We start from the raw sequence: 15,447 nt of genomic DNA, 5'->3' as shown, positions 1-15,447 counted from the left end.
GAGCACCTCCTAGTGTTCTGAGGCATTGTGAACTATGAACCCAGTGTTCTGGCTGGTATGTTGTAGGAGTGAAGAAATGCCATTGTGAAAGTTTGTTTGCTCTGTGAACCTAATAACAGGTGGTTTTGTCAGATGCACGTGAGGTTTGCTGGACAGACTGTTAATGAAATTCTAGAAAAGATGTACAGACATTGCACCACATCTCAGATCACGTTGAATGTCGTCCCTCAGATTGTGACAGGAAGATGTGTTGACAGTTTGGCTATAGAAGTCATGCTGTGCAAACCTGTGAGGAAAATGGCAATGATGGCGTGATGCACGCTCTCAGGTACTGCAGGCTTCTCTACTTAAGTCTGCTGTTTGGACTTCAGTAGAAGAATATCATGTCATCAAATAAGACCTCCAACCCTCGATAGCTGTGATTTAGTTACAGGTAGGTTTATGACAGAGATCCCCAAGAACTCACACACGTTCTTGCACTTGTTGCCACATAGTGCTACGTAACCTAGCTGCCTGTCATGTTAGCATGTGAAATATAAATTGTCCCAAGATATTATATCAAATGTTATTTCTTGTGTGACAGCCACAAGTCGCTTATTTGTACATATCGTATTGATTCTGATAAGAACACGTGGAGCTGAATCACAGTTGGTCTTTTAGCTGGTAAATGGATCGGTTCCCAGTCCTGGCCCATCATGATCGGTCTGAAGAGCCCAGATGGTCCAGTCAATAAATTTGTGCAATTTCTCAAAGCAATGGTAAAGTGCAAAAGAAAAGAAATGTATAAATGAAACAAATTAAGTTATATAATAATAGTTTATGCATACAAATACAACATGAATGTACATTTTTCAGTTTATTTGATGAACAATTTTTGTAGTCAATTATTTTACTTAATGAAATCTTTCCCTCCATCGATGTTCTTACCACGTTAATTACACCCTCTGTCTTTCTCGCTGAGTGGTTGGGGCTGCTGTCCCTCCCCCTGCATTTCTCCACAGCTCGCTTAACTGATGACTAGTATCCAGCGACCTGTTACTACTTGTTGCTGGTACTACTGTTGACGGTGCTAACAGCTAACGTCTTAGTTAATTTAACACATATTGGTGGGACAATTTGTAGTTTTCCTCTTCTTGTTCTCGCCTAGTTTTTCAGCTCCTCTGTTTTCTTTCTTTATCAAACAAAACTGTTTTCTACAAGGTGCACAAGTGTGCAAGGACTGTAGGGGGGGTGGTTGGAGGAGCTGGGGATCGACGCTGTCATGAACCGCAGTTCGTGCACACAAGCGGGATCCAAAAACAGACTCAATGCGAGCAAGTACACATTTTATTGTTTTAACAAAAGCTGACCCGGAACAACCAAGGAAGCAAAATGGCAGAACTGAAGGAAACCGGGAAGACAAATTACACAGAGAAGCCGTAATCAGGACCGTGGGAGGCTGCAAGAGAAGGAGGAGAAGATTACTACTGAGCAGGGAGAATGAGGGACGTTACTAAACAGGGCTGTAGCAATTCTTACGATCAGAGCCGGACCGTGGGGCTCGAGATGGGGGAAGCGTGTCCGTGGAAAGCGAATCAGAGGAGGCAGGGACGAGGGCGGATGGTGCACTTAGAGATCCGAGCAGGCAGGAGGACGGGCAGATGGCAGATACAAAACGTAGCAACCTGGGCACACGGAGGCAGAGTTAACACAGTTCATGTAACACTTAGATATATACAAAGCTTTGCAGGGAGCCTAGTAACCACTGAGGGTGACTAACGGACTGGCGTGGAGCAGCCGTCAGCGCAGGGTTAAATAGTCCTCCTGGCGCCTGGAATGGGATGCAGGCGTGATGGCCCAGCCCGGGGGTGTGGCCACCGGGCATCCCACACACTCCTCAGACACAGAGCCACGGACCATGACAGAGTCAGTGACTGTTTACTGGTTATCGTTAAAAGTATTTAAAACTGAAAGGATCAGTTTAAAAACGGATCACAGTGTCATTAAAAAATGAAAAGTAATGAGTTAAATGAATGTAATCATGAGCATGGATGGAGAGATGGAAGCTTTGTGTTAACTTTGGGATAAGATCACACATTCCTAATATTCCTGCAGAATTTAGCACCATGTAAACTTGCATGAGAAGGACCTGACTTAAGTTTGTCCATTTATGTTCCTGCTCAGCCCAGCTGCTCATTTCTGACCAGGTGTCGTTGGTAGCCTCCATTTCTTTTGTCTTTATCTGAATTTTGTCGGCCCGTTTCTTTGTGTCTGGCGATCACATTGAGCTCTGTGACACTGAAAAGGTTGCATGGCCAGTTTTTCATTTCACCAAGTATGAAAGTTTCAGATAAACGTTGAATTAGTTCATTATTATACCCTTCAGAAGGCAGATACAGTGATGGACATGCAAATCCTTTAGCTATCATATTGTTCTTCTTCTACACACCACACATATCACTCATTGTTTTCTGAAGTCACACAAATGTGCGTCAGTCTGTTTATCTTCAGCACACAAACACACACAGAGCAGAGCCTCTTTGAAGTGGCAGTCACGAGGGGCGAATGACACAGCAACCATTTAGCTCGTTCTGGCTGTGTCGTCCTTTCCTGACACAGCGGAGATGAAGATGCTGCGCTTTGTTCTTTTTGAATATTATGATAGCGAGAGGAGTCTAAATTCATGTTTTTAATTTTGTTCAAATGAATCCAACTCATTTACTGAGGTTTATTTTTTGTTCCTCTCAAAGGATTTCCCATCTTCTTGCATGTAAATGTACCACTCACAGCACTATTTAACTATATACACACTGCTATATGTCTTTATTACTGGGCTCAGTCAGATTTATTTAGGCTTCGTCATCTGCTTGGTGCACATGAAGAAGCAGAAGATGAGTTTCACCTGGAAAACGTGCTTTGGTTGGGCGACCGTGCAGGCTTAAAAAAAGCACACTCCTTACTTTTCCAATGAAAAGGCTTTTACAGTGAAATAAAAACATTATGTGGGACAGTGTTGTCTGTGAACCTGTTCTGTCACAGTGGCTTTGACAACACGACATCAAAACCAAACGAGCGCGATCATCATTTTTTGCGTTCAAGACTGCGTGTCTCCATACTTGGATTAAAAGAACTTGCGGGTGTAATTGTTACTTACTGAATACTGTATTATGCATAAACCTTGAAATCACTGCTCTTTACATGTAGCCTCTGAATATAGGCTGGTACGTCAGCCTAACCAACACTTCTTTGTGATGGCTGATGTGCATTTCACTCATGTGTTGCCTCTCTGTCCCCTTCTAGCCATCAGACCCAGACAACATGCTGGGACCATCCCAAGATGGCTGAGCTCTACCAGTCTTTGGGTGAGAAACTTCCTGCTTATGGACGTTTTTGCTCTTTTTGACTAAAGTCTTTGAAACAGGTGCCACATGATCCACATACTGGAGAAGATGGAAAAAGATGCTTGGTCATTGGGGGTCGTCTGATTCTCTGTGTTACTGTAGGATTTCTGCCGTACTAAGCACCTTCGAGGTGGCTGTTATAGACATAGAACTGAACTGAACTGAAGAAGCACTACTGGCTGAAGTGAAAACACTGATAAAACTAATGCTCTCTTCCTCGTATTCCTTTCTCTAGCCGATCTGAACAATGTTCGGTTCTCAGCCTACCGCACAGCCATGAAGCTCAGACGCTTGCAGAAGGCTCTCTGCTGTAAGTACACTTTCTGTCTGTACACTTCTCCTGCATCTGTGTCACACTTTGCCTCTGGGTTTAAGTCCTTTCCTCCCAACACAAGTGTGTCTGTTGTTGTGTTGATACCCTCCCACACCTCCTTCTCTTTCTGCTCTCTCTGAATTTTGTCTTGACCTTCTCTGCACTATTACTCTTTTACTCTCTGACTCGGCCTGTGTGTCCATGTGAGTGTTTATTCTACAGAATGCAAGCTGTTTGTAATTTAAGTGTATCAGAATCAGAATACTTTATTAATCCCTCAGGGAATTATGTGGGTTACAGTTGCTCCAGTGCAGTAACAGACTAGACTATCTGTTACAGATTTACAAATTTAATAAATAGCACGATATATACAAATCGCTCAATAATAAACATCAAGGATTAACAGAGGTGATTATAAATATCAAGAATATTGACAGCAACATGACTGAGTAGAAAAGAGAGAGTGCAAGAGGGTGTAGCTATTGCAGTGTTCACAGTGTGTTAGGTGGAGCAGTTGTACAGGGAGCCACAGGCAGGAATGACTTCCTGTGTCAGTCAGTGGTGCATCATGGGTAGTCTCAGTCTCTCACTGAACGTGCTCCTGTGGCTAGCCAGCACGTCATGGAGTGGGTGGGAGGTGTTACCCAACGTTGTCTTTATCTTGGACAACATCCGCCTCTCCAACACCACCTTAAGGGAGTCCAGCTCCATCCCCACAACATTACCGGCCTTGCAGATCAGTTTATTTAGTCTGTTGGCATCTGCGACCCTCAGCCTGCTCCCCCAGCATGCAACAGCATAGAGGATCGCACTGGCCACAACAGACTCATAGAAAATCCTCAGCATTGTCCGACAGATGTTGAAGGACCTCAGTCGCCTCAGAAAAAAGAGACACCCCTGGCTCTTCCTGTAAAGTGCTGTGGTGTTTTTAGCCCAGTCCAGTTTATTGTCCAAGTGTACTCCAAGGTATTTACAGTCCTCCACAATGTCCACATCCACCCCCTGGATTGATACAGCTGAATTAGTGTAGCTGGTATTGTTGTCACCTCTGGCAAGGCGAGATACATTCACCGAACTTTAGAGCCTAAGCACAGTTGTACATTTCACGAGTATTCATGTCAATAAATATTGATGGGATGCTAGCTTAAAAAAACAGATTGCATGTTTGTGACAGTGAGCTGACCCACAGCGCGTAATCATGTGTCAACACCATGTGCTAACAGAGCATGGCGACAGCTACAGAAGATTGGAGCCATTTCTGGCTATAGTTGCAAATTGCAGTCAAGTGAACTAACATGACTGAAGCAGTCCAGTGACCACAATGATACAATGAATGGTTTCCTTTCTCACTCGCATTCTCATGGTCAGTGTGACACATGTTTTTAAAGCTTTTACTATGTTTATAATAGCATAATGCTGGGGTCGCAACCCCGGGCACTCGTGCCGCAGCATGCGAAGGGTTAACTGATGTCACGACACGCAGAAAGTGGATTTTTTTTTTTAAAAATGGCCGGGCCACCACTGGTGCACATCGCAAATTAGCTCGCGTAGACACATTAGTTGTGCCGCTTCTTAATGACGGTCTCTTAGCCAACAACCCCAACTGCCACATTCAACTTGTAACTGGCTAAAACTTAGCCTACCGGTGAGAGCGACGTTGCTAGCTCACAGTTTTTTCAAGCGATGTTGAAATTTCCACATTCCGACTCTTCAAAAGCTTCAGCAGCTGTCCGCTCAGCGCAGCATCAGCACCACGGAGATACACAGATACATCCGTAGACTCGAGACAGATCAAACCAGAAGCTTTAATGAGCAGCTGGATTTGTCTCTCTTTAACCTGCTGGACACAGAGGACATCGAAATGCAGCTGATTGAACTGAAAAGCTCGACTCTGTCAAAGTTTGCAGAACTACGAAGCAGCTGGAATCCACAGCTGTGTGTGTTCATGGAGCTGCACCTGCTGGACGTCACTACCTGACAGGTTTAACTGTCTTCAGAACATTCAGAGGCCTTATTGACAGTATTTGGCTCTACATGTCTGTGTGAGCAGGTTTTCTCTCACATGAGTCCTCAGGCAGCCTCTGAATGCTGGACACTGGGAGACCCGTGTCTCTGAGTGGGAGACCTGTGTCTCTGAGTGGGAGCCCAGGATCACATTAACATGTGTGTCTCTGTATTAACAAACATGTCATATTGGCCCAGTTTATTTTTCTTCACATTGTTGTGAACATTGTTGTGATAAGCAGCGTGGCTCACTGTGAACTCTTATTAAACAGTAAACAGATACATAGCTCGTGCCTTGCTGCTAGCTGTTTTGTATGCATTCCACACCAAGTGCAGCGCTGTGTAGCAGGTTTGAGCCACTGCTCATTTCTTTCTTCTTTCCTCATTTCTTTATCTTTTGCTTCCAAGGAGCCAAACCTTCTTGTATTTTTTTAAAGTGGGTTTGAGATGTAATTTTTCAGGCTTTCTGGGATCTTGCAAAGTTTTCTTTCTAAATTGGCATGTGTATCTTCTCCCCCTTTTTAGTCCATCTGCACTTTTCACCTGTATTTGCTTTGGTGTTGTTTGCTGAGCCAGGTTGAAGACACACAGATTCATTTTTCAAACCTAACCCAAGGGTCAACGAATATTGTTCACACATAACAGACTTGTTGAGACAAATAACAGTGATCTATCTTTACTATTTTTAGGTACTTTCTTACTAGCATCAGCAGCAACTGGTTAATTCTGTCAAACATGCCAAAGTTAACAGTTTGACTGGTATAATCACCAACAGGGTGATTCCCAAAGAGCTGTTGGCTTAAAATGTCAGTTGCTCAAAAACACAATTTGTTTCAATTCTTTAGTTGAAGTGACAAAAAGTACCAACGATAACAATGTTAGAAATACACAAAATAGTGTTTTTGCACCAACAAGGTGATTTGAAAGCAACAACTGGCCTAAATTCTGACATATCTCAGCATGATCAGCATCATCCCAAACACACTGCTAATGCAGTAAAACCACAGATAGAAAAACACTCGATAAAGATGCTAATGGGACACCTTACCGTTGCTCGAGACAGGCAGCAGTCTCCAGGAAACGTTGGACATGGAGGTCTGAGCTGACTCAGGCTGGAAGACGCCCATAGATGTGTGTGTACTGACTAACCGTGCCCCTGCCTGTGTGTCTTGTGTTTAGTGGACCTGTTGAGCATGCCGGCAGCTTGTGAGATATTTGACCAGCACGGTTTGAAGCAGAACGAGCAGCTGCTGGACATCTCTCAGCTGGTCGCCTGTCTCACGAGCCTCTACCAGCGACTTGAGCAGAACCACTCCCACTTGGTCAGTGTCCCGCTCTGCGTTGACATGTGCCTCAACTGGCTGCTTAACGTCTACGACACGTACGTGCAGCACCCTGAGCGAGCGCTTAAACACGTAGTGTTTCTCGGATGATTCAGATCCAGCGTGCTCTAAACCGTCTCTTTTTGTTGGTTGGCAGCGGTCGCACCGGAAAGATCAGATCTCTGTCATTCAAAACTGGCATCATCTCACTCTGCAAGGCTCATTTGGAGGATAAATACAGATGTAAGTCAATGTGCAATGTTTTTCTGCCATTGTTGTGTCCTAATAATAAGTACTTGCTTATATTTCATCTCACAAATAAAATCATAAAAAAGGAAAATCCTTGTGTGGACTTTCTCTCCTTTTTCCGACCTCTCGTATTTTCTCTGCCTCGTCCTCTCTAGTCCTGTTCCGGCAGGTTGCCAGTGCAACGGGATTCTGTGACCAGCGTCGACTGGGGCTCCTTCTGCACGACTCCATTCAGATCCCCCGACAACTTGGCGAGGTCGCCTCCTTCGGCGGCTCCAACATTGAGCCCTCCGTCCGCAGCTGCTTTCAGTTTGTACGTTTCGTGAGGCTTGCCTCATTCACACATTCACACAGCGCTTTTTACTATGCTTTAAGTGCTCAATACCACTTAATACCACAGTAACATTCACACACATTCACACTACAATGGATGCATGGGAGAGCAACTTGGGGTAGTATCTTGTCCAGGGATATTTGGCATTCAGACTGGTGAAGCCAGGGATCGAATCACCAACCTGATTAGCAGATGGCTGCTCGTCCTGCTCTACAGCCATCGCAAATGTGTGGGTGTAGCTCAGGATTACAACCCATTCCAAGCTCTCTATGTACTGTTATGAGCTAATCTGAAGGTCACATGTACGGTTTTTAGCTGTTGACTGCAGAAAGTTGGCGACCTCTGCACACTAACGCGCCTCAACGTCAGCTGACCCTCCTCGACCATATCATGGCTGAGTTGCTGTCGTTTCCAATTTTCTTTTCTTCCTTTACATTTGTTGTGACCTTGCCTTTGACGTTGGATAAAAATGTAATCAGCTCGAGCTGTTATGGGATCACACAAAATTTGAAAATGAAATCTTGAAACTTGTGGACGCTTACGGAAGAGGATTAGGGCCACTTTTCTTTTCTTCTTTTCCAGATTTCTGAGAAAAAACTGTAACACCGTAACCTGTCATGTTGTTATTTCAGGCCAACAACAAGCCTGAGCTTGAGGCCACCATGTTCCTGGACTGGATGCGCCTGGAGCCTCAGTCCATGGTGTGGCTACCTGTCCTTCATCGTGTCGCTGCTGCAGAGACCGCCAAACACCAGGCCAAGTGCAACATCTGCAAGGAATGTCCAATCATCGGCTTCAGGTCGGTGCATTTTAACAGTTGCTGCAGTATTGCAATCTGTTTTACAATGCAAAGAATTCTCATAGTATTAAAGACTCATGTGTGTATATAGACTAAGAATGCCATGACTGTGAGTCTTGGCATTCTTAGTCTCAGGTCCAGAACCTGCTCACATCAGCAAATCTGAAATACTAAAAATATTCAAATGGTTTCATTTAAGACCCAAAACCTTACAAGTTGCATTCATCCAAACACAATTCTATAAATCTTGGGCTGCCCTGTACAAAGTAAATGTAAATAGAATAAAATTAGTTTCAGATCAAAACCGTAAATAGAAAACATATAAAATGTCCAAACTGAGAAATGTTTAAGAAAAATCTTAGTTCATTTTGGATCTGATGGCAGCTCCGTGTCTCCGAGTTGGGACAGCATCATCCGCTCCTAAATGTCTGGAAGCTAAAGAGACCAGTTTGAAGAAGTACTTATTTGAGAAAATAACTATGGAGTATAGATTACAATCAAGTGCAGAAAGTTACACTTGGTAAGATTTCTTGAAATAAAAAATAATATCTAGACTTTACATAAGTGACAAATATCTTAAAACAAGCGTTGAAGCGCTCAGTTTGAGACGGATAAACCTGAAACTAGTCTGTCAGTGCTTCTTCTTTCTTGCTTTGAGAGGAAATATCTCAAGGAGAAAATATCCCCCCCCCACTATACTGCCCACGTGTTACTTTTCATTCGACAAAAGTCCAAGTGGGAGGTCTGGGAACAAGGTTTCACAGCTAAAAATGGCTGTAAGATCCAATGTCATCTCAAATAGTGTCCCTACAGGTTTTATTTAACCTTGTGTGCATGTGAAGTAACTAATTTTGGGATATAGAAAGTAAGTAAGAAATAAGAGACATATTCTACATAGCAAAGGTTTAGACCTATAAGCACGGTGCTGATGCTGTTGGAGGCTAACCCTGACTTTTGTCAGGAGCGGTGATCAATTTAAACAGACTTCCAAAGGCAGAGAATAAATGTGTCACTGGGGCCATGGGCTGAAAGAATTTGAACTTCTCTCACCTCGGAGAGAGCAGAGCTATAAATTACCTCCTTGTATTGATCCCCTTGCCTTCTCTTTTTTTCCCACTGGCTTCTTCATCTCCTCTGCTCTCTTTCATTTACACTTGTTTTTCTCTCCTGTTCTTTCCCCCCAGATATCGGAGCCTAAAACATTTCAACTATGACATCTGTCAAAGCTGCTTTTTCTCTGGCCGTGTTGCAAAGGGGCACAAGATGCAGTACCCCATGGTCGAGTACTGCACCCCGGTATGTGAAGAAGTAATCTGTTCTGATACGGCATGTGTGTGTCTGCTTCTTCCTACGGAGGTAACGATGTCATCTTTGTGTCCTACCTCTCTCTCCAGACGACATCAGGAGAGGACGTCCGGGACTTTGCCAAGGTGCTGAAGAACAAATTCAGGACCAAGCGCTACTTCGCCAAACACCCACGGATGGGCTACCTGCCCGTCCAGACCATCCTGGAAGGAGACAACATGGAAACGTGAGGCTTTCAAACACACACAGAGACACACTTTTTTTTCTCAAAGATATTTTTATTGAGTTGAAGCAACAAAGAAAAGCAAATACACGCAGAATTGACAAACACCAAACAAGCAAGTTTCACAGCGACTGTTAAAACTGAAATATCAGAATACAGATTAATGACACACTCACATGTCTTATAATTGCTTCCAGCAGTTTATCCCCTACCCACAATGCTTAGAACCCCTATCCCTCAGACCAGGAAGGAAAAAACCAAACAAACAAAGCAAGAAAAAAGAAGCAAACAAATAAAAACAACATCACAGATAAATCAAAAACAAAATAAGAAAAACACACAAACGACTAACAATAAATAAATAAATAAATAAGTAAATAAATAAAAAGAAGAAGAAGGGGGGAGGATTTACTGAGCAATGCTGGAAGTCGGGTTTGTAGCCTGGAGGCTGGAAAAGTATTTCAGGAATTGCCCCCACACCTTGTAAAACTTACCGCTGTTGTTGCTAATCGCATACCGGATCTTTTCAAGGCTCAGATAGTACATAAGGTCCCTCAGCCACTGAGCCTGGGTGGGCAAAGGGGCACCCCTCCATCTTAGGAGGATTGTACGTCTAGCTACAAGGGAGGCGAAGGAGAGCATGCAACGCTGTGACGAGGTCAACCGTGCATCAGCCTCTCCAGTGGTGCCAAAAAGCGCAACTAAAGGGTCAGGATCCATATGGTGTCCAACAAGTAGGGATAAGGTCTGAAATATATCTCTCCAGAATCCTTCGAGGCTAGGGCACTTCCAGAACATATGAATAAGGGAAGCCTCCGCACTCCCACACTTATCACAGGTAGGGTCAACGTTCGGATACATACGGGATAGTTTGACTTTGGAGAGATGGAACCTATGCACAACCTTAAATTGTAAAAGACAGTGGCGGGCACATAGGGACGTGGAATTAACTAATTTGAGTATTAAGTCCCATGTATCCATAGACAGGGACTGATTTAAATCTTGTTCCCAGGCCGTTTTAATCCGATCTATCGAAGAACCGTTCATGCTCACCAGCCTGTCATAAATAAGAGAGATAAACCCTTTACGTGTTGGGATTAGGGTGAGGAGCATATCCCCTGGGCTTGCAGCTGGTGCTACCGGAAAGTTTGGAATCTGAGATTGGAGGAAATGTCTGGTCTGCAAATATCTGAAAAAATGTGTACGTGGGAGATTAAATTTTTCAGAAAGCTGGGCAAAAGATGCAAAAGTATTGTCAAAAAATAGATCATTGAAACATGTAATGCCCTTATCATGCCAATCTCGAAATATAGGATCAGATAGTGATGGCTGAAAAAGGGGGTTAGAAAGAATTGGACTTAGAAGAGAGAAACCTGTTAATCCAAAATGCTTCCTCATCTGAGCCCACACCCTCACCGTGTGCCAGACAACTGGGTTATCGATTGTCTTGTTTGGGGGAAGGGGGAGTGAAGATCCAATCAGGGCCAGGACAGAAGAGCCTGTGGGCGAGTTCAACTCCATGAGCACCCAGGATGGGCAATTACCCTTGTTGTGGAAGTAAAGCCAAGATATAATGTAGCGCATGTTTGCTGACCAATAGTAATATCGAAGGTTAGGCAGTGCCAGGCCTCCACGACTCTTGGGTTTTTGGAGTTGAGCCTTGTTCAATCGAGGGCGTTTACCCCTCCATATATAAGATGAGATAATTGAGTCCAAGGAATCAAAGAAGGATTTGGGGATAAATACTGGTAACAATTGGAAGAGATACAAAAATTTAGGAAGTATATTCATTTTGATTGAGTTGATTCTTCCCACCAAAGAGGTGGAGAGAGGGGACCACTGTGCCAGATGTTTTTTTGCATTATTTAACAGAGGAAGGAAGTTCGCTTTGAAGAGACATTTATGTGTCCTTGTAATAATTACACCTAGATATGTAAATTGATTCCCTGCTATTCTAAAGGGGAGGGTAGTATAGTCAAACACTGGTGCCCCTCCATCCACAGGAAACAACTCACTTTTACATAGGTTGAGCTTGTATCCTGAAAACTGGCCAAATTGGCGAAGTATGGATAACATTGCAGGTACAGATATTTTGGGGTTTGAAATAAAAATTAAAAGATCATCGGCATACAAGGATACTTTATGTTCAGCACCTTTCCTCCGGATCCCATTGATCTCCCCACAGCTGCGGAGTGCAATGGCGAGTGGTTCTATAGCCAGATTGAAAAGAAGAGGACTTAAGGGGCATCCCTGACGGGTTCCTCGTTGGAGGTTGAAAGGCCGCGACTGTATGGAATTAGTAAAAACTGAAGCGTTAGGGCACATATATAATAACCTTATCCATGAAATAAATTTCGATCCAAAATTGAATTTATCTAGGATCGTGAATAAATGTTTCCACTCTACCCGATCAAATGCCTTCTCCGCATCTAGGGAGAGAATGCACTCAGGACCCTGATTGGAAGGGGTGTATAATACATCCAATAGTCGGCGGATATTGGAATAAGAGTAACGATTCTTAATGAAGCCTGTTTGATCTTCGGATATAACTGAGGGCAAGATATTTTCCAGCCTACGCGCCAAAACCTTGGCCAAAATTTTAGCATCAACATTTAATAGAGAGATTGGCCTAAAGGATGAGCATTCCACAGGATCCTTACCTTTCTTTGGGACAAGAGCAATACTTGCCTCGTAAAAGGATGGCGGAAGTCTACCACACTTCCATGAGTCGGAAAGGGTTAAATGTAGTTGAGGTAAAAGCAAGGGTGAGAATGCTTTGAAAAATTCTACAGGAAAGCCGTCAGGGCCAGGGGATTTCCCAGGCTGCAATGAGGAGATGGCTGCGCTCAGCTCCTCTGGCGTGATGGGTTCATCCAATCTGTTTTTACTATCAGAGGAAAGCATAGGTACATTCAAAGTCTTTAGAAAGTTATCCATTAAAGTGTTTTCCTGCGGGAATTTGGAGGTGTAAAGTTGGGAGTAAAAAGCCCTAAACGTATCATTAATTTTGGAAGGGTCCGAAGTGATATTACCATTAGCCATTCTAATCTTCGTGATATGTTGTTTTGCCTGGAAGCCCCTTAACTGGCTGGCAAGCATCTTACCCGATTTATCGCTATGAATATAAAACAAACTCTTACTCTTCAGGAGCTGACGTTCAATTGAGTGCGTTGAGAGGAGCTCAAATTTAGTCTGAAGCTCCACGCGCTTATTGTATAGGTCTGGGCTTTTTACCTTAGCATAGAGCAGATCTATTTCTTTGATTCGGTTGACTAAATCGAGTCGTTCTATACAGGCCTTCTTCTTCATATTAGCAGTATAGGAAATAACCTGTCCCCTAAGAAAGGCTTTTAGCGTATCCCAAATTATTAAGCTAGAAGTTTCTCCTACGGTATTCGTTTTAAGAAACAAGTTTATTTGTTCTTTCATGAATTCCAGGAAGTTTACATCTGCCAGGAGAGTCGAATTAAAACGCCAGTGTCGTCTGGATTGAGGGATGTCTGGGAAACTCATTGATAGCACAACAGGGGAATGGTCTGATATCACTATGGTCTGGTATTCACAGGATCGGACCCATGGAGTCAGCTGCTTATGAATAAGAAAATAATCGATCCTAGAATAAGTGTGGTGTACCTGTGAGAAAAAAGAATACTCTCTTCCGTGGGGGTGTAAGCAGCGCCAAACATCAGAGACACCACAGTTAGATAAAAAGGATTGGATGAAAAGAGCAGATTTACTGACAGTGCAGGGATTCGGGGAGGATCGGTCTAACACAGGGTCCAGCCAACAGTTGAGGTCACCACCAAGTATAAGAGAATATGAGCTCAGATCAGGCAACAACGAGAAAGCACGCTGGAAGAAAGCTACATTATCAATATTAGGGGCATATATGTTGGCCAACACAACTTTCGTATTACAGAGCTTACCCGAAACAAAAACGTACCGGCCACTCGTATCAGAAATTACATTATGTTCCTCAAAAGGAATATTTTGGTCAATTAGAATAGAAACGCCTCTGGCCTTAGCCTGAAAGGTGGAATGAAAGTGCTGCCCTGCCCATCGGGACATAAGACGAGAGTTATCCGAATCACGGAGATGTGTTTCTTGAAGAAAGACAACAGCTGCTTTAAACTGCTTTATGTGTGAGAGCACCTTCCTTCTTTTAACAGGGTGGTTTAAACCTTTGACATTCCAGCTTACAAAGTTCAAGCGACTACCCATAGTCCCGCACTGAAAATGTAAGAAAACAGGTGCAGCTGAAAACAGAGTACAAAAAAAATGACAAGCAAGCGACTAAAACAGAGAGTAGAATGGTTCCCGGATCCCCCAACTTGACAAAACAACATAAAACCACCCCGGCTCTGAAGGATGTCTCCCCCCTCCCCCCATTCCCCATCCACCCCCCCACCCACAAGACAGCTGCCAAGGAAAAAAGCAGCAAGCTCTCCAAAACACACATTGTGTACCCTCCAGAACAATAAACTCTTCCTGTCTAACACTAAGAACAGACTTTAGCTCCCATAACGATGATTACAGTAAGCACAACACTCCTCTATGAGCAGTAGAAATTTGTTAAAGCAGTCACCATAGAACCACAACAGAACCAATGATCAACTTTGGGGACAATAGAAGCAATGAGATATGAATAGCCCCCCAGCTAGTAAATAGCAGAGAAGAAGGGGGGGAAGAAAAAAAAAAGGAAGAGACGTCGGTAATGCCTGGATATGAACGAAAGTCCTTCCACATCCCAGGAGACGAAGATAGCCAGGACAATCTACTCACAGGGCTGACCCGCGGACAAACGTCAACACCAGATAAGCAGGCTCTCAGGGTGATTCGGCTGTAGCGGGTAGGCCGTCCAAGTACCTCCTCGCTTCATCGGCCGAATGAAGCCAGCGTCTTGCGCCGTCAGGAGACGTGATGCGAAGTCGTGCAGGATACAGCAGAGCGGGCTTGAGACCCCGTTTGTACAGCTCGGACATCACTTCCCGGTACTCCACTCGCTTGCTCAAAACTTCCGGGCAGTAATCCTCCACCACGCGGATCTGCCGACCATGGTATTCTAGTGTCCCTCCTCGCCGGGCCTCCCGGATAAGAAAGTCCTTTACCTGGTACCGATGAAGGCGTATAATTACGGGTCGCGGTCTCTGACCTGGGGCTGGCTTAGCGGCAGGTATACGGTGGGCCCTGTCGATCTCCGGGCGGGTCGGGAGCCTCTCCTTCCCGAAAACCTCACAGAGCAAATCTGCAAAGAATTCTGTGGGATGCCCACCTTCAACGCCCTCCTCGAGTCCCAGGATACGCAGGTTCTGGCGCCTACTTCGGCTTTCTAAGTCTGTAACTTTAGCCAGGAGTTTAGTGTTGGATTCGCTGAGATTGGAACAAACGTCCTCGAGATCTCTAACCCGCTGGCTTAAGTCGTCCGCTGCTAGCTCTAGAGATCCGAGCCGCTGGCCATGGTCTTCCACCGCAGAGCGGACTTCGTCAAACTTCGACTCCAGTAGACTAAAAGATGTTT

General features: G+C 44.2%; 1 protein-coding gene across 5 annotated transcripts in view; it reads left to right on the top strand.

Moving 5' to 3' along the window:
• Nucleotides 1-15,447, top strand: part of dmd (dystrophin) — a 308,778-nt gene that overhangs the window by 271,689 nt on the left and 21,642 nt on the right. For all 5 annotated transcript variants that reach the window (XM_080877233.1, XM_080877231.1, XM_080877230.1 and 2 more), the window contains 8 exons: nucleotides 3,280-3,341; nucleotides 3,616-3,690; nucleotides 6,877-7,078; nucleotides 7,177-7,262; nucleotides 7,424-7,581; nucleotides 8,235-8,401; nucleotides 9,586-9,697; nucleotides 9,796-9,932. In XM_080877233.1, coding sequence (XP_080733359.1) covers nucleotides 3,280-3,341; nucleotides 3,616-3,690; nucleotides 6,877-7,078; nucleotides 7,177-7,262; nucleotides 7,424-7,581; nucleotides 8,235-8,401; nucleotides 9,586-9,697; nucleotides 9,796-9,932 — 999 coding nt within the window. The remainder of the gene's footprint in view (nucleotides 1-3,279; nucleotides 3,342-3,615; nucleotides 3,691-6,876; nucleotides 7,079-7,176; nucleotides 7,263-7,423; nucleotides 7,582-8,234; nucleotides 8,402-9,585; nucleotides 9,698-9,795; nucleotides 9,933-15,447) is intronic.

Source organism: Rhamphochromis sp. 'chilingali', assembly GCF_963969265.1.
Source record: "Rhamphochromis sp. 'chilingali' genome assembly, chromosome: 3".
NCBI classification, from domain to species: domain Eukaryota; kingdom Metazoa; phylum Chordata; class Actinopteri; order Cichliformes; family Cichlidae; genus Rhamphochromis; species Rhamphochromis sp. 'chilingali'.
Note: the sequence above shows the minus strand (reverse complement) of the source record. Positions and strands in the feature narration are given on the sequence as shown.